The 20,297-nt window shown below is 37.8% G+C and overlaps 1 protein-coding gene across 1 annotated transcript in view; it reads right to left on the bottom strand.

Annotated features, from left to right (window-relative positions):
* The window catches only part of COL21A1 (collagen type XXI alpha 1 chain), a 210,619-nt gene that overhangs the window by 67,049 nt on the left and 123,273 nt on the right, over positions 1-20,297 (bottom strand). The window contains exons 11-12 of the mRNA XM_058306903.2: positions 17,933-17,986; positions 17,788-17,841 (exon numbers count right to left, since the gene is read on the bottom strand). Coding sequence (XP_058162886.1) covers positions 17,788-17,841; positions 17,933-17,986 — 108 coding nt within the window. The remainder of the gene's footprint in view (positions 1-17,787; positions 17,842-17,932; positions 17,987-20,297) is intronic.

Raw genomic sequence — 20,297 nt, forward strand, 5'->3', positions numbered from 1 at the left:
TTCATTCGCTGCTCTTTTAACTTTCCTGAGCTGTGATTGATAGTCAACTCATATTTAAACTGATGAGAAGCTCTCAGTGATAGAGCTGACTGACTCTGAGATCTATGGTAAGATGGTCTGTTAGGGCCATTTCATTGCATAAGTCTGTATATTAGTGGATTCCCCACAAAAGGATTGTCTAATCTCCTTCCTACAGAGAATAGAAATGACTACAGCATTTTGGGGGTGGAGAGAGAGTGATAGAAAGTATCAACATGGATTAGCATTCTCTAAATCCTATTGTCTTAGTACAAATCTAACTTTTCCTCCCAAACTACAGACCTTCAGTTTTATCTTTTCTAGAGAATAAACTTTCATGTTTCTGCCAGGATAAAAAAAGGTAGACCTGGCTTTACAGACTGGCGAATGGGATACCAGGATCTAATCTTTCTTAAATGGATGTTGAACCATGCTTCCACTTTTAGCCCTGCCATTACCTCTACTTTTAGAAATACTTGATATTACCATTTTCTAAGCTTTTGTCATGTGTATGTGTGTATGTTTGAAGGAGGGTTCTTTCACATGAAACACATCACTTCTCATTTTAGATTTCAACTTCTTTGTCTGCATTTCAGTTTACAAAAATTTGAAGCTGTCATGTCCTCTTTCATTCTCTTTTCACAGTCGATTGTATTGCTATTGTTGTCATTTTCCCTTATTTATTGTTTTAATGGGGATCCAGAAGAGAAAGAAAGTAAATGTGTGTGTCCAACCTTTCATCTTCATCTGGAAGCATATTGATACTTCAGAAGTAATATCCAGTGCAAACAGCTATGAGGAAGGTGGTCAAAATATTTCACTGATGAGAGAGCAGGAAAGATACAAGAAAAGGAAGATGCAAAATGAATATAAACTCTGTCCATTGTCCCCATGGCTACTTTCCAGTGCGAGGCCTTTAACCCCTGGGCATGGTTCGTGTGACCTGTTGTGTGGGACCCCAACACTCATGACTTGCTCTGTATTATTTTGAGCCATTTACATTCTCACCCATTCTGGCTGACTACAGGAAAATACGGTAATGTACTCATCCAGCTATACTAGAATATACTCTTATAAGAGGTAGTTTAGCTGGGCAATGAGTAGTTAAAACTACAGAAAACAGGGGCAAACCAGGAGTCCCTATTAAAGCAGAATCAAGTCCCAGCTAAGCGTTCTTTTCTCTGGCTATGGGATATAGAAGACACAACTTCAATTAATTGGAAATGATGACCAATCTTAGATAAAGTAGGAAGGACACCAGCAGCATTCACCCACCTTAGAATAAAACACAAGATCTGGACAAAGCTACCACTACAAAAATAAGCAAGATTTTAAAGTATATTTCTAAAAGCATGGCATCCATGTTAACATACAGCAACTTGGCGGGGAGGAGGGGAGGTGGTGTGCAAAAGAAAAGAAACTTAGCAAAATTGTTGGGAAACACAGATACAATAGTTACAAAATCAGAACACAAGAAAGAATGACCCAAGCACACTGCACTCAGTCAAGTTATTTCCCAGGTTTAAAAGCAATGGATACCAAAAAAGAGGTGGACTTGAGCCAAAACCTGCCCACAATGGGCAGGTAACAGGAAAGACAAATTATTGCCCACTGAGCCATTGGGTCATCTGTTACTACAATAAAGTTTAGTGTAGGCTAATTGATGCAGAAAATTGGTATGCTAGAAATAGGAGGCAGCTGAAACAATATTGAAACATAGATACGGCTTTGACTTTGGGGTTAGTAGTGAGCAGTGAAGAAAAAAATGTTGGAGGATGGAAAGATGGTGATTCATGTGACGAAATGGGGAAATAATAAAAATTTTGCTTGTAACAACTTGTTTCAGTTTCCTGCCTGCTAAAGTAAATATTAATACCATGCAATGGATTGGCTAAACAACAGGAATTTATCGGCTCATGGTTTTGAGGCTAGAAAAAGCCCCAAATCAAGATTCATCAAGGTGATGCTTTCTCTCTGAACACTGGCATTCTGGGGCTGGCTGTCAGCAATCCTTGGTCCTTGGCGTTTTTGTCATGTGACACTGCACCTGACAGCCTTTCCTGGCTTCTCTCTTCTCTTCTGGATCCAGCTGACTAAAGTTTCTTGCTGTACCCTCTGGCTTATGTATCCTCTCTGTGGCCTTCCTTCTAAGGCCTGTAGTATAACAATAGGATTAAGACCCATCCTGAGTCAGTTGGGCCATACCTTAATTGATGTAGCCTCATCAAAAGGTCCTATTTACAATGGGTTCACACCCACAGGAATGGATTAAGTTTAAGAACGTGTCTGGGGAACGTAGCTCCAAGCCACCACAGTCCACATTTTGGACCCCCAAAGGACATGTTCTTTCCACATGCAAAATGTATTAATTCTATCACAACTTCCCAAAGACTTTGGTTATTTCAATAACAATGCTATATACAAAGTCTCATCAAAATCAGTTAAGGATATGGTCTGCCCTGGCACATAATTCCCCTCTATCTATGGAGCTGTGAAACCTAGAAAATAAGTTATATTTTTCCAGCATACACTGGAGGGGCATTCCCATCTAGAATGGAGAAAACGAAAGGAAAATGGGTCACAGGTCCCAAACAATTTCAAAACCTGGAATGACAATGACAAATTTAATTAGATTTCAAGGTCTGAGAGTCATCTGTGGATGGCTGTTTTGTCCTCCAGGACGGATGGAGCAGCATCTGCACCCATTCCAAGTGCTTAAACAGGAAAGCACCACTGTCTCTCAGAACCAGGGTAGCAGATGTGTTCTCTGTGAATACTGAGGCACAAGCCCCACCATCTTCATGCATTAGGATGGCAGCACTCTCCCCGAACAACAGGGTGCACAGTCCACCCCTCCAGAATGAGACCAGATGGTCCTTCCCTTCCAAACGTAGGAGGAATCTTAACTGTTCCACACACCTGGGTAGGCCCTATCCCTTGGCCCAAGGAGATCTCTTTGGTCAAGACTTCGGCTCTGCCCTTGAAGACATTCTTCATTCACATTATCTCTTCTCTGTCTCTTTCAGTCCAAGCTGGCAGTAGTTCTGCTCATGCACATTTCACAAAAACTCTGTTGGTTTTGCATGCAGTTCACAGGATTCCAATCCTTCAGACACCAGAAGCTTCCACAGATCCTTCCTGTGTAACTGTATTTCTAATCCTGACTTGCACTGAAATGGATAACTGGATCCATGTTCAGCTGAACCCTCACATGGAGCCCTATTTTCTGGGGACTTCCTTTCCAGAAGTTCAGGGAGGGGTGGGAGACACTTCTGGCCCCAGTCTCAGAGGATACTATTTAGATAGGCTCAGAATTTTCTAAACAATTTCTGATTTCTTATGCATATAAGAGTCAGCTTATCCCTTTCCTCTGTCACTTTACCGTAAGCTGCAAGGAAAAATTAGGCTGTATGTACCATACTTAGAGTAGCAGGTTGAGATGATTTATGAATCCCCCCCACAAAAAAAGATTATGTTTGTAAACTGGTCTGTTCCTCTGGGTATGACACCCTTTGGTTGTATTAAATTCAAAGATTTTAAGTTTACTTGATTAAATCAATTAGGACTTTTGATTCGACCACATCAGTAGGGCATGACTTTCATTGAGTCCCTACCCCCTTGGTAGGCTGATATAAATAGACACTCACTCAAGAAGACACATGGGAAGATAGAGAGCTCCACCAACACAGAAGAGGAGAGAACTTGGTCATTTTGGTTCTGCCATGTGACAGAAAGGAGAAGGCTCAAACAGAAAAAGCCCAAGGAAGAGAGCTAAGCCATTTGCCTGATAGTTTATAGCTGAGCAGCTCAGAAGGCCCAGAAAGAAACAAGTCCTGTGCCAGACTACACCTGAGATTGGAAGAAGCTGGGCACATGGAGCCTTAAGAGGAAGAAGGAAGGAAAGAGTAAGCAGAGATCACCCACCATCTTGCTTCAGCATGTGGCACCTGACTTTGGTGAGAAAGTATCTCTTATGGTATCTAGAGTTGGATTCTTTGGGGCCTTATAACTGTAACCTTTTACCCCCCCCCCCCCCCAAAAAAAAATACCCTTTATAAAAGCCAACATGTTTCTGGTACTTTTCATCAGCATCCTTCTGACTGACTAATATGCTTACCTTGGAAATCTCAGCTATCTATCCAAGTTCATCACTTTCAAGTTCTGCCTTCCACCTGATATAACAATTCAATTTTATCAAGTTCTATGCTACTTTAAAATAAGGATCACCTTTCCTCCAGTTTCCAATAACTTTCACCATTACTTTCTAAGCCTTTGCTGGAATTTTTAATGTCCATATTCATACCAACATTTTGTTTGTGATGAATTATGTATTCTCTCATTCATTTTTTGAGCCCTCACAATTCTTCCAGCCTCTACCCATTACCCAATTCCAAATTTTAGGTATTGGCAATTGCAGCACTCCACTTTTCAGTACCAAAAACTGGTTCAGTTTCCTAAAGTAAATACCATGTACAGGGTTAGCTTAAACAACAGGAAATTATTGAGTGGTTTTGAGGCTAGGAAAAGTCCAAAGTCAAGGTGTCATCAAGGCGATGCTTTCACCGCCAAGACTTGGCATTCTGGGGTCATCTGTCAGTGATGCTTGGTCCTTGACTTTTCTTCACATGGCAATGAACATGATGGCCTCTCCTGGCTTCTTGCTTCTCCTCAAATTTCTGTTGACTTTCAGCTTTTGACTTTTCCCTTTGGCATTTTTTTTTTTTTTAATTTTAGGAGATACCAAGGATGGGACCCAGAACCTCATACATGGGAAGCAGGCACTCAACCCCTGAGCGACATCCACTCCCCTCTTTCTGGCTTTTCTCTTTGTATGTCCTTTCCTCTAGGGCCTTCAGTAACAGGATTAAGACTCATCCTGATTCAGGTGGGCCAAACCTTAGTAACCCTATCAAAAGGTCCTATTAATAATGGATTCACACCTACAGGAATGGATTAAGTTTAAGAACATGTTTTTCCCAGGATACATATCCTCAAACCATCACAACTTATAAAGGCAAATAATGCATCAAATGAACTTATAGCTAGAGGTAAAGAAGGAAACAGAATGTTGGTGGTATGAATTGCCTGCAACTAACTGTATTTGACAAAGTACTATAATGATTGAAGATACAGGCTCCAGTTTGCAAATATTAATAGTAATTAAAAGGAATAGACAAAAACAGTCTAAAACTATTGGGGCCTTTAGGATTGGTAGATGTAATGTTTTTGTCATCACTAACAGTTAAATAATGAAACTGGAAAAGACCTGTATTTAAAAATTTTTTAAACATAAATAAAAAAGGCCATCTAAAACTCAGCAAGGACCAAATCAAGGATGTGGCCATAAATACTATCTTTAAGATCTCTGAATCAATTAAGGTGGGTCCAATAAATCCCTTCAAACTGAATAAAATAGCTCAGGAAAAAGAAATAAAAGATGTAGTAGATGCCTTGTCAATTCAAATAACCTATTATTAATTGTAGACAGGGAGGTAAGACTAAAACAGGATAATCTATGCTGCTATTGGTGGAATCAAAAACCAAAAATACAAAATTACAAATATATGTATATATATGAATGCTTTTGAGAGTTGTACTACCAAATATTTGCCAATATGATTATAATATGATTATGATAAGAGCTCATGCTGCTAATATTAAATTATATTATGAAGCAAAAATAATTAAAAATATGGCAGCAGAGAAGAGATTAGATCAACCAATGGAATAGAAGGGAAACCCAAAAACACCAGACCCAAATAAAAGTGAAAACGTAATGAAAAAAGATGGTTTTTCAGATAACACAATGAACCCTATTGTAAATGATGGACTATGGTTAATAGCATATGTTCTTTCATGAATTATAACAAATGTAACTCACTGATATAATGTCTTAACGATAAGGCGGTATACAGGAACTCTGTATTTTATGTATTTATACATGATATTTCTGTATAAATATATAACCTGTCTAAAAGCAAAAAAAAATTACTAATAAAAAAGGAAGCCAAAACAAAACAAAACAGAAAGATGGTTTGTCAAGTAAATGGAGAAAAAAATGATATTCTATAAATACCATTATGCCAATTGGCTAACAATTTTAGTGACTGTACACTAAAAATTTAAATTTAAAAGGTTAAAAATAAAAATTTCTAAAAAATAAAATCATGAATAATTGTCTTAAATGTTAGAATGTGGAAACTTTCCATATAGGTCACAAATGGGAAAAAAATGAAGATATCTACATATTCCAAAAAATAAGTCAAAACATGTAACAAAAACTAGTAAACTATTCTACATAATTTACAAAATGTGTACAAACATCAATTTTTGAAAAGATGAACAGTTCAGTAGAAAAGGACAAGAACAATTTAAAAATTACAAAAGGAACAAAAGCCCCATAAATCATGTGACAAGTACTTAAGTTCACTACGAAATAAAGAAATAGAAATAAAACAAGTAATATTTTTTACTCGTACTGGTGAAAAACAGAAAGTTTAACGAAACCCAGTGCTGATAAGAGTGTGAGGAAAGACATTTTCCGACATTTGGGTGAGTACAAACTTTCTGAAGGTAAACTGGCAATTTCTATCGGTTTAAATAGAATGTAACCACTTAATACACTATTGGAAATTTTTACTGAGAATATACTCAGAAACATTTACTAAGAACTATATACAAATATGTCCATTTATAGGTAGTGCTGGGGGATGGGGGGGTGCGGGTGGAAATGATGATATAAACCTGGGCATCCCAAAGCTAGAGATTTCTTAAGTTGGATAAGTCAAGCCCTTGTATTATGCAGTTATGATTACTCTTATATTACAGTTTACCTCCTATATTTGAGGCCCATGCTATTCAAGGTTTCCATGAATCCTTCCACAATGTTGAACTTTCCTCTAAAATCCTAGAGAAGTTTATGTTACTCTGTTAGACATTTAACAGCAACTATATTCAAATACTGTTAACAGACATTAAGGAGATTCAAGATGGAGCAGTAGGGAGCAGCAGGCTACAGTCTTCCTCCAGAAAGCATGGAAAGGAGAGATATACATGTCTCTAAAATCATTGTGGGGGACTTTAACATACCATTATCACCATTAGACAGAACACCTCAACAGAGGGTCAATAAAGAAACACAGACCTTAAGTAATACATTAGAGGATCTAGACCTAATAGACATATATAGAACATTATACCCAAATACAGCAGGATAAACATTCTTCCTGAGAGTGCATGAATCATTCTCCAGGAGAGATCACATGCTAGGTCACATAACAAGTCTCAAAATTTAGAAAGATCAAAATTATACACAGTAATTTCTTTGACCACAATGGAATGAAGCTAGAAATTAATAAGGGACAGAGAACCAGAGCAGACACAAAGATATGGAAGTTAAACAACACACTCTTAGAAAAATCAGTAGACCAAAGAGGAAATTGTAAGAGAAATCAGAAATTACCTTGAAATGAATGAAAATGAGAACACAATATACCAAAACCTATGGGATGCAGCAAAAGTCATGCTGTGAGGGAAATGTATAGCCCTAAAAGGTTACATTAAAAAGAAATAAGGAGGCAGACTTGGCCCAATGGATGGGGCATCCGCCTACCACGTGGGAGGTCTCGGTTCAAACCCCGTGTCTCCTTGACCCGTGTGGAGCTGGCCCATGCATGGTACTGATGCATATGGGGGGTGCCGTGCCACACAGGGGTGTCCCCCACATAGGGGAGCCCCACACACAGGGGGTACGCCCCATGGGGGGAGCTGCCCAGTGTGAAAGAAGGTGCAGCCTGCCCAGGAGTGGCACCATGCACGCAGAGAGCTGATGCAACAGGATGACACAACAAGGGGAGACACAGATTTCCAGTGCCGCTGATAGGGATGGAAGTGGTCACAGAGGAGTGCAGAGTGGGTGGACGCAGGGAGCAGACAACTGGGGAGGGGAGACAGGAGAGAAATAAATAAAAAAATAAATCTTAAAAAAAAAAAAATAGAAAAAGAACAAGAAACTAATCCCAAAGCAAGCAGAAAGAAGGAAATAGAGATTAGAGAGAACTAAATGAAATTGAGAATGAAAAAAAAAACAAAAACAAAAAATTAACAAAACCAAAAGCTGGTCCTTTGAGAAGATTAATAAACTCTCATAGCTAGACTAACAAAGAAAAAAAAGAGAAGATGCAAATAAATAAAACAAAAAATGAAAGATGGGATATAACCTCAGAAAGAAAGAATATCATAAGAGGATACTTTGAAAAATTATATGCAAACGAGATGGATAACTTAGATAAAATGGGCAAATTTCTAGAAACACACAAGCAACCTACAGTGATGAAAGAAGAAATCGATGAACTCAACAGACCAAACGAAAGTAACAAGATTGAATCTTCCAACTAAGAAAACCCCAGAACCAGATGGCTTCACACACGATTTCTACCAATCATTCCAGAAAGAACACCAATCCTGCTTAAACTCTTGCAAAAAATAGAAGTGAAGGGAACATTGCCTAATTCATTCTATGATGCCATCATCACCCTAATACCAAGCCACAAAAAAAAGATGCCATAAGAAAACTACAGAACAATCTCTAATGAACCTGGATGCTAAAATCCTCAAAAAGACACTTGCTAATTGTATTCCACAATACATCAAACAAATTATACACCATATTCAAGTGAGTTTCATCCCTGGTATGCAAGGATGTTTCAGTATAAGAAAATCAATCAATGTAATACACCACATCCACAGATCAAAAGAAAAAAAATCACACGATCATCTCTGGTGAAGCAGAAAAAGCACTTGACAAAACACAGCATTCTTTCTTGATAAAAACACTGAAAAGATAGGAATAGAAGGAAACTTCCTCAACATGATAAAGGAAGGGCATATATGGAAAATCCACAGCTAATATCAAACTGATTGGTGAAATGCTACAGGCTTTCCCACTAAGATCTGGAATAAGACAAGGACGCCCACTTTCACCACTCTTATTTAACACTGTGTTAGAAGTACTTGTGTAAGCACTTACACAAGAAAAAGAAATAAAAACATCCAAACTGGAAAAGAAGTAAAAAGTTCACTAATTGCAGGTGGCATGAGTCTTCGGAGAAAGCCCTGAAAAAACTACAGCTAAGCTTCTAGAGTTGATAAACAATTTCAGCTAAGTGACAGGCTATAAAATCAGCACACAAAAATCAGTAGCATTTCTGTACACTAATAATGAGCAATCTGAGGTGGAAATCAAGAAAAAAATTCCATTTACAATAACAATTAAAAGAATAAAATAGGAATAAATGTAACTAAAAATGTAAAGGATTTGTACTCAGAAAACCTCACAACATTGTTAAAGGAAATTAAAGAAGACCTGAATAAATGGAAGAATATTCCATGTTCATGGATTGCAAAACTAAACATCATTAAGGTGTCTGACCTACCCAAATTGATTTACATGTTTAACACAGTCCCAATAAAATTTACAACTGCATATTATTTTTTACTGAATTGGGAAAACAATTACAAAATTTATTTGTAAAGGCAAGGGGCCCTGAATAGCCAAAGCATATTGCAAAAGAAAAACAAAATTGAAGGCATCACACTACCTGGCTTTAAAGCATACTCAGAGCTACAGTGGTCAAAATTGCCTGATATTGGCAGAAGGATAAGATATTGGCCAATGGAATCAAATTGAGAGTTCTGATATAGACCCTTGCATATGCAGTCAACTGATATTCTACAAGGCCACCAAGCCAACTCAACTAGGACAAAATACCCTCTTCAACTAATGGTGTTGGGAGAACTGGATATACACATTCAAATTAATGAGAGTGGATCAACATCTGACCCCCTATACAAAAATTAACTCAAGGTGAATAAAAGACCTATATATAATAGCCAAAACCATAAAATTCCTAGAAGATAATGTAGGCAAGCATCTACAATACCCTGTAGTAGGAAATAGCTTCATATACTTTACACCCAATGTGCAAAAATGAAAGAAATAGATTCCGCTTCAAAATTAAAAATTTTTGTGCTTCAGAGGAATTTCTCAAAAAAGTGAAAAGTCAGTCTACTCATTGGGAGAAAATATTTGGGAATCACTTATCTGATAAGGGCATAATATCCAGTTATATAAAGAAATCCTACGTCTTGAAAATAAAAAGACACAACCCATTTAAAAAATGGGCAAGAAACTTGAATAGACATATTCCCAAAGAGGATATACAAATGGCTAAAAAGCAATGAAAAGGTACTCAATATCACTAGCTATTAGGGAAATGCAAATCAAAACTGCAAGGAAAAACTATGGATTAGAGAGGATTTACTGGGTATTCTATAGAATTATTGTGACTCTACCAATGGAAGAAATTATATCATTGATGTGGAGACAGTGGCCACGGGAGTTGCTGAAGGCAGGGAGAGGGAAAAAGAGGTGTGTGATATTGGGGCATTTTTGGTTTCAGGACTTGGAGTTGTCCTCAATGATACTGCAGGGACAGATGCAGGACATTATATATCCTGCCATAACCCACTGAATGGACTAGGAGAGAATGTAAACTACAACATAAACTATAATCTATGCTGTATAGCAATGCTCCAAAATGTACTCATCAAATGCAATGAATGTACCACAGTAATGAAAGAAGTTGTCGATGTGGGAGAAGTGGGGGATGTGGGGACTGAAACATATGGGAACCTCATATTTTTTTAATGTAACATTTTGTGCAGTTGATGTATCTTTAAAAAAATGAAAAAAAACTACAAGGAGATATAATTTTACACCTTTTAGACTGGTGACTATTTAAAAAAAGAGCGAACTACAAGTGTTAGAGAGGATGTGGAGGAAAGGGAGCCCTCATCCACACTGGTGGAAATGTAGAATGGTGCAGCTATTGAGGAGATATGGTGGTTCCTCAGGAAGCTAACTATAGAACTGCCATATGACCCAGCAATCACACTGCTGGGGATATACTCAGAAGAATTAAAAGCAGGGTCACGAACAGATATATGGACATCAACGTTCAAAGCAGTATTATTCACTATTGCCAAAAGTTAGAAGCAACCCAAGTGCCCATCAACAGATGAATGGATAAGTAAAATGTGGTATATACATACAATAGAATATTACTCAGCTGTAAGAAGGAATGAAGTTTTGACACATCTGACAACATGGATGAACTTCGAAGACCTTATGTTGAGTGACGTCAGTCAGTCACTAAAGGACAAATATTGCATGACCTCACTGATATGACCTGAGCATACTGAGCCATGCTCACAGAGCTAGAGTCTGAAAGCTAGGTTATTAGGAGATAGAAAGGGAGTAGAGTCTGATGAGCTGATGCTCAATAGGACAAACCCTTGATAAGGTGGAAGGGGGTGGTCTGGCAGTAGATAGGCATGATGGTGGTGCAGGGATGAAAGTGGGATCTATGGTCCTAGAATATGAGGGTAAGCAGAGTTGGGGGTTTGGGTTAGACTATCTACTGAACTTGGAGGGATGGAGGAAGGAACAGGTGAACTCTGGAAACTTGTATGTCTGTGGTTGAAACTATAATGGTGGAGATGTTCTTTTGACAAATATGGCAGGGGAAGTTCACTGGTACAGGGCATTGGTTGTTTGAGTCTAAAAAAATGTACAGTGCAAAATGTAAACCCCATTATATAAATGACTGACCACGGTTAGTAGTTATGCTTCAATATTTGTTTATTAAGTGTAATAAATGTACCATACACATGTAGGATGTTATTGGTAATGGAGGATGTGGGAAGGAGGAAGGAATGGGAGTCCCCTATATTTTCTCTGTGACTTTTGTGTAACCTAAAACTTCTTGGAACATGAAGTGAAAAAAAAAAAAAGAAAAGTAAGGCACTAGAGGAAATACAGAATTGTCAATAAAATAAAAAATAAAATACAATGGATCTTACAGTGATGAAAGGCACAATGTAAAAAAAATTTCTTTTTTATTTTATTGGATTTTTATTTTGGCTTTGTTTTGAGGAAGGTTTTGGATTGCAGAAGGGTTGCAATTGTGGCAGGGAAGGATTGCTGTATAGGGTGTCAGTGATGGGGGGATGTGAGGGGCGGGATGTGAGGAGAGGGATGCACCTGGGACATGCCTCTAAGGAATATGAATGTGATCTTGTGGTCACAGAGTATCATCTCAATGGGTGGAGACCTATACAATAACCAATGGAAAATTGAGATCCTATCCTGCAGAGTTCTGCTACATTCTCTAATGGAGTGGCAAAAATCTCTAGAGTACATGGGCAGTGCCTAGTAAAGGAGGACAGACCATATATAACCCTTGATATTGATGGTTATACTTACAAAACTTGTTCTTGTGAAATTGAAATTTACCTAGTAATATACATTGCCTAAGAGTTACCTCCTTGTTGCTCAAATGTGGCTTTTCTCTAAGCCAAACTCTGCATATAAACTCACTACCTTCCCCACCCCAGTATGGGACATGACTCCTGGGGATAAGCTTCCCTGGCACTGATGGATTATTACCAAGCACCAACTAGCAATGCATTTGGAAAAATACCTAGATTAAAAGGGGGAAATATTAAATACAAATGAGATTTTATGACTAAGAGATTTCCATATGAGGCAGGAGGTCATTACAGAGCTTAGGCCTATGCACTTCTCAAGAGGATCTCAGTGACTGCTTCAGTAAGCATGGCTTCAAGCAAAGGTACTCCTGAATGCTCTAGAGACACCTAGACATGATAGGCAGGGCAGACAACCCCGGGAAATTGGCACCCCATCAGTGGGACTTACCTTGGAATGTAGGATAGCCTATTTCCCCAATAATTAGCACTATACCCATTAAATATATGTCCCAGAGACTTAAATTTTCTGGCTGTTCCTATGCCAGTTGAGCCCTGAATCTCAGCAGAGTTGCAGCCAAAACCTACTTTACAATTCATCAGACTCACCCAGGAAAACTAACAAAAGGATGATGATGGACAATGCCCATCCCAAAAAAGAGAGTATCTACAACTGCAAGCAAGACACCTCCATCCATCTGCCCCATGGGATCTAAGCCACCTCTCAACTGGAAGCAGAGTGGACATTACTATCCCCAAATCCTCGAGATTGAGGAAGGAAGAAACCTAAGGGGAAATGCAACTATAGGCCAAACTAGACTTATTATTATTCTAATAATGGAAGAACATGTAACATTGGTATAAAGACAGTGATCACCAGAGGTTCTGATGGTAAGGAGAGGTAACATGTAAGTATAACATGGTGCATTTTGGGGACATTGGAATTATACTGCATGATATCACAAAGATACAGATACAGGCCAGAACACATTTTTGTCAAAAGCTATAAAATTGCGCTGTGCAAAGTATAAACCATAACATAAATTTAGACCATGGTTAGTAGCAATGCTTCAATATGTGTTTATCAATTGAACAAACGTTCCACACTAATGAAATTGTTGTTAATGGAAAAAGTGTGGGAGGGGATAGGGATGGGGTATATGGGAATCCTCAATATTTTTTATATAACATTTAATCTAAAGTGTCTTTAAAAATAAAGGGAAAAAAAGAAATACAGTTATATTGCACATGTTATTTCCCTTATTAGACCCTATCCTCTTTGAGGTCAGAATCCATTCATGATTTATTCTATTTCTTTTTGGTAGATATGACCACCTTTACCAATCTCCAGATTCTCTCCTCTCCCAGGCATATGGGAGATTCACACTTTTCTGACCTCTAGAAGGTGGTGTGGCCTATACAATTTTCTCTGTCTAATTAAAGATGAGTAGAAGTGGTTTAAGAGCTAGTGCTTAATTCTCCATGCATCTGCTACCATAATTAGTTATAATTTAGATGGTGAAACTTCAGTTAGCCTGGGTCTCCATGTGAGAAAAATGGGCAACCCCTTACTGCTGACGATAAATGTGCGGTATGATGAGCAATAAATCTTTGTTGTTTTAAACCATGGGAATTTGGGGTTTGTTTGTTAGTGCAGCTGACTATCCCAGCTGACTTCTTCCTTGAATTTAATGATGATTTACTGACAGTACAAAATACCATTTCTCAAAACATGATAAATTCTCTCAAGTCCTCCAAGAAAATTCCAATAAAACAACTATTTGGGGGAAATCACACCCTTGATCTTATCTGAATTTATAAGAGATTAGAGTCAAAGATAATCCAAAAGATAAGATGGCTCCATTCCACACATACATGAAGGAGTTACATATGTGAATCTTGAGCTCAATATAGCATTGAGACTATAGAGAGAAATCTCAGAGTGATTATATATGGATAGGATTTAGAGTCAGGTAATTGGATGAGATCATACTGAGAGGGAGAAGCCAAACAGAAACGTGGACAGGGCACAGAACTAAACCCTAGAACACTCCAATATTTAGAGAGTGGAGAGGTGAGGAGGAGCCAACAATTAAATTGTAGAAAAGAAAGTAGTGAAGGCATGTGGTATCCCAGAAGCCAAGGAAAGAAAGTGTTCCAAGAAGGAGGGAATCATCCTCCTTCTTGGACAAATCATCATCATCACCACCACCACCACCACTTCTGAATGTTTAACTTGGGCCAAGCACACACACGACCTCCCACTATTCAAATGATGAAAACCAGGTTTAAAGCGATTAAGTGGCATGGGGTTAAGCAGTCTAAAAATTCAAAACCTGAACCTGTAACTGCTCTAAGCTGCACCCATAGTCCCCACCTCCCTCCCCTCACCCACCCCACCCCCACACCACACTGTTTGGAAAGTGGTACTAACAGAAAGCTACACAGGTAGATAACGCTCTCTGATAAAGCAGAAAAAGGAGGCAACTTTTCTAAGTGGCTTTTTAATGTTTTAAATTTGTTTTTTGCATCCAGGAACACTGCAAGAAGTAAAAGAATGTTACTTATAACACTAACGTACTAAGTGTAAATGTATTATCACCTAGAAACCCTTTTAGTTTTTTCCCTTATCACTGTTATTTCAAAATGTATATATTCAAGTTCTGTGACTATGAATCACTATATAAAATAAATCACTGTAACACTATTTGGTCTTTTGACATTAAAAGCACAGGTAACAAGAGTAAGAAACTTATTTAAGTAGGGAAGTGAAGTCTCACTCATCAAATGACACTCTGGTATAAATTCTGAGGACAATGGGAAAGTAAGGTCTTGACCATTTGAACATTAACTGCTCAAAGATAGCAAACAAAATGTATGATTTATTCAATAAAATACCTTAGATGTAATTAACATAGTTTATTTTTTAAGCACTGGAAAAACAAGTGATAAGTTTGTACAAACAATGGATAGCTTCAAAAATAAATTTTTAATACTTCTTGTATCTCCAAAATTGAATTTTCCATTAAAAATTTCGGGCCCAATTCTAGAACTCACAAACACATATCAATTAACCAACACTACTTAATATGTTTGAAAAAAATATATTTCTCTGCACAGTTGAGATATATTGGGTTCCCTTAGTTTTGAAGGATGATTTTTGAAGGGTTTCAGGAATTTCTTAGATTCTAAGAATAGTTAGATAGAAAGAATAGTTAGAAAGAATTCTAAAGAAAGCACTTAATAAAATGAGTTGCCAATTGAAGACCATTTGCTGAGTTAGTGTTCCTTTTGATTTTGTAAATTCAGGAAAAATACACTATCTATACACATTCTATTATCTCATATGTAAAGACCAAACATTAAAGTCAGCAAGAAAGTGCATCTAATTTTAATTATTTTAAGTGGAAACTCCTATTATGGGAGTCTTCAGAGGAAACCCAGAAAATGGAAACAGTTCTGGGAAAATATCCTAATGGAGAAGAGTATTAACATGTGGAACAATCTCCCAAAGGCAGCTGGTCATGCCTGGAAAAATATGTTTCACTGCCACAAGCCCAAGTCACCTCATCAGTATATTTTCTAACTTTCCCATTTCTGGGGATCTAGGAAACGTATCATAGCAGAACAAAGGAAGAGCCTTTAACTAACTTGCTACATCACTTTTCTCTAGATAAAGAACCCTCTGAAGCCATCTGGACTGTGAGGAGGGAACTTGGCAGCACATGGTGATTTTAGGCTCACAATGACAAAGTGTCAAATCAGGTTATGTCTAAAGGATGAATTTCAGAAAACAATCAATTTTGAATAAAATTATTATTAAACTGAAAATATGCATTTGCATAAACTTGGATCTATCTTTTCTGATAGAATGTATTCATACACTTCTATTTAAAAGATGGTAAAACAACCCAAAACAATTGTGCAGATAGTTTAAAAGGCAACTGATAGAATTGTTATTCCTATACTTTTAAATAAGGTTATGTCTATCCCTAAGAAAATTTACACCAATTCCTTTTAAATGGACAAATAAAAGTACCATTTTTATATACAGTCTCTAAAACCCAGCTAAAGAGAAATATAAAATACATTCACACAACCATACATACATATATTCATACCTTCCACCCCCCAACCAGGATATTTGTGCAAATGCTGAGGAGACAACAAAGCTCTTATAGGCTAGAATGCAGGTGAGGTGCCTAGAACAGGGTCCACTCAAACAGGTGCCCTCCTCCTCTTAATGAGAGCCTGAGGTTGTGGGAGGTCAGACTACGTCCTATGACTTTCCCAGAGCAGGGACGGATAAGGCAACTCCTCTTCCTGTCAGCATTTTCCAATAACTAGCCCTGCCATCTGTCCTAGTGACCGCTCTAACCCATGTCTGCCCATCACATGTGCTAGACCACCCCAGGCTACATCCCAACTGCAACCATGCTACTTGATGAACAAAACAGAACCACCAAGAAAACTTTCACTTAAGAAAAAGCCTGTCAGCAGTTGTGCTAAGTATTTTCACAAATTATCTCATTTAATCTTCATAGTAAACCTATAACAAAATTTCCATTTTGTCAATGAAGAAAATAAGATTCAGAGACATTAAGTAACTCGCCCAAGGTCAAACAGCTCTAGAGTGTCAGAGCCATTAGACTCCAGAGATGCTCCTTTTAATCACTACAATTTTCTGAAACCAATATGTATACCCATAAAAACATAAAGCAAATATAAGTAGTCTAGATCAATATTTCTTAGATGTGACTGCCATGTGTATTAATTTTAAACATTAATTTTTCAAGGATTACAGTTAGAAAAGTACTATAGGTTTTTTACCAGAGGCAAACAGCAAAATGCCTTCAAAGAATTTGGAAGTAAAATTATGCTCTATCAAATAACCTAATAAATCAACATGGGGATCTTAGCATATATCAATAGGTATCTTGGATGTGGACTAGTTACCAGGGTTGGCTGATCTTGTTTGGATCCCTGGGGGTGGGAGCTATGACACATAATATAATAAAAAAAACATGCACTTCAAGAGGAAACTTGACAAATCTCAGACTCCTACAAAGGAGAGCCAGTAAAGCAAATGCCGTCTGCACCCATTCTAAGCCCTAAGGCCACCTGTCACATAGATATGTATTGTAGAGATGGACACATGAGTATCTGGCTATGGGGACAATCACAGTAAAACACCCCAGGGAGTTTAACCACAGGGAGAGGACATGGCCTCAGGGCAGTGGCAATGTCTGTGCAATCTGACGATCATTCATCTAGCAATAAAAACTTCCTGTGAGCTTTATTGGTCAGTGGCCATTGGCAAGTTCCCAACCCCAGCGATCCTGGAATTCATCAAGGTGAGCATTATTAAGTGGGGACCACTGTAGGTAGCATCTTTGGTCTCCTCTGAGTGACCAAAAATACTGGTCACATTTTGTATTTTACCTTGTCACCATCTCTCCCTGGTTCTCCTTTGTAACCCGGTAGTCCTCGAGTTCCCTGAATTAACCAAAAAGTAAAATTCTGTTAATGTTTTTCTTTGGCTCACTAGAAACAATATCTTTAAAATGTGTATGAAAAGATCACATACTTGTATTCCTGGAGATCCTGGAATACCAGGTGATCCTGTGATTCCTTGATATCCCTGAGGAAAAATAAGTAAGAAATAATAGTAAATCATAGGCACAAAGAGCAGCCCATTACTTCAGAATTCTTTCCTTTCTCAAGGTCCTTACACCAAAGACTTCCCTTAGTGACTGTTTAAGAAACCAAACCAACAAAGCGTCAAATGCTTCATAAGGAATTCAGGAAAAAGATCTTGAATATCTTCAGAAATGCTGAAGGGCAAAAGATCATTCTGGAATGGAAATACACAGCTCACAGCTCTTAAAGAAATGTTCTGTACATCAGGAACACATTCAAGAGAAAAACTCAGAAGATTAGAGGATTAAACAGGTGTAATGCATTTTCAAATTACCTGATTAAGGGCCAGCAGAGTTCATCTCTGGAATAAATTCAACCTTCACGAATATTAGCCTTCACCTTAAATCTATAACAAACTTTAGATTGCTCATTTTAGAAAGATGGTGCTGTTAAACCCAAGAGTGTGAAAATCATCAGGCTGTGGCACCTTCCTCCCTCACTGCTTCTTACACATGCTTCAGAAACTGTACGCTCTGTAAAAGAGCACAACTCTTTCAGACAGAATTCACTCCTCACGCAGCACACAGCAACAAAATGCCCCAAACCACCTTGCAGGCCCTGATCAATGGCAGGTTAACTAGGATCCTGTGGCCTTACAAACACACTAAGCACTCTGCTCAAAAGCTTCTTGTGCATGTGGCTGCTCTTGGGTGTCCATATTCACCCACCCACTGGTCAGTCCATTTTCTAATCGTAATTCTAGGGACATCATGATTTCCTATGTTTCACTCAAATTTTCAAATATTCCTTCTAAAATTCTTTCCCAGTTATTCCATGATGATTACCTCAGAAAGATGAGTCTGAAGAAATATATGTACCTGTGTTTCTTATTTTCTAAAATGCTCAAGGTTTCCCAGATTTCAGGTGGAACAATTTCTATAATTAACCATCATCCATTCAGTTCTTCACCGAGTACATCATTATGTCTTTCCCATGAATTCTCAAACCTAAATTGCTGTCTTCTCTGAAGCCTTTTCCCAACTGTTAAACATTTTTCTTCACTAGTGGCAAGAAGTAAGTCTCATAACCAACCCTCCCATTCTCCATGCAAAACCACCTGCAATTTTCAAACCCACCATATGCTCTCCAGCCTGGCCCTGTCTCTGCATCACTAGATTATATGCCCTCTTGAGATTAGGGACCAAGTTTAAATCATTTCTGGTTTCCAGCACTGAGCACAATGTTTGGCACATTTTTTTGTTGACTGGACATTAGAAGAATTCACCATCAAGCCATCCAACTGCACTGTACAAAATCTCTTTCCCCAAAGGAACCATGTTCATGTTCTCAAGATTAGGCAAAAGAAAAAAGAAAATCTACACAGAGCTTGCCCAGTCCAATCTCTACCACTCTGGGCATCATTGAATCTCTTTCCCTCAACAACTTTGAAAGCACAGAGACCTGGAACTGAATCTCAGCTCTGTCACTGCTTGCACAAGCCCAAACAGAATTAGATTACTTATAAATTCCACCAGCTAGCATATCCTTCAGACCATTCAAAATCCTGTACATATTTTTTCAATAGTCTGACATGATTTACAGCAGGTTGCTGTAATTTGAAAACAAACACAGTGATCATTTTTTATGGTACTGATCACATTCCAGACTAAGCAGTTCGTATATATCAATTTACTTAATCTTCACAACTAAAGTAGATTTTACCGTTGTCCCCATTTTTGGATGAAGAGACTGAATCACAGATAAGTAACTTGACCAAACTTACATAACTAGCAAGGTTGCAGAGCCAGTGGAATTAATTACCCTCTCACAGAAAGTAAAATGGATCAGATCTGATTATTCTAGGATGGTTAATCAGATTCAAAGAAACCCATTTTGCGAGACTATTTTTAAATTGTTTATTATTCTGAGTGCCCTGAGGAAAAGAATGTTCATAAAATTCTTCAAAAGTTATCATGAAAATTGGCTATTGATCAAAATGGTAAGTCATCTAAGTTCATACTTAACGAATGATTTTGCTTTCACGTTTTTTTCAAAAGTCAAATATTATATCTGCTTGATTGCTATTTTTTTTAGAAAAATCAATCTTTTGTAGATCAAAAGCTACTATGCCATCTCTGCTTTTTGAAAAAGTAAACGAAAGTGGTACATTTGTTATAATGGGCACACTGCATTTTAAAGAATTATAAAGATGTCCTCAAGCTCGCCTCTGACTCATAACTTGACCTCAGACAGAGTCATCAAATCCCCAAATCCTGGGAGGTAACACAGGAAAGTGGAAAGACAATGAATTT

This window comes from Dasypus novemcinctus, chromosome 11 (assembly GCF_030445035.2).
Source record: "Dasypus novemcinctus isolate mDasNov1 chromosome 11, mDasNov1.1.hap2, whole genome shotgun sequence".
NCBI lineage: Eukaryota > Metazoa > Chordata > Mammalia > Cingulata > Dasypodidae > Dasypus > Dasypus novemcinctus.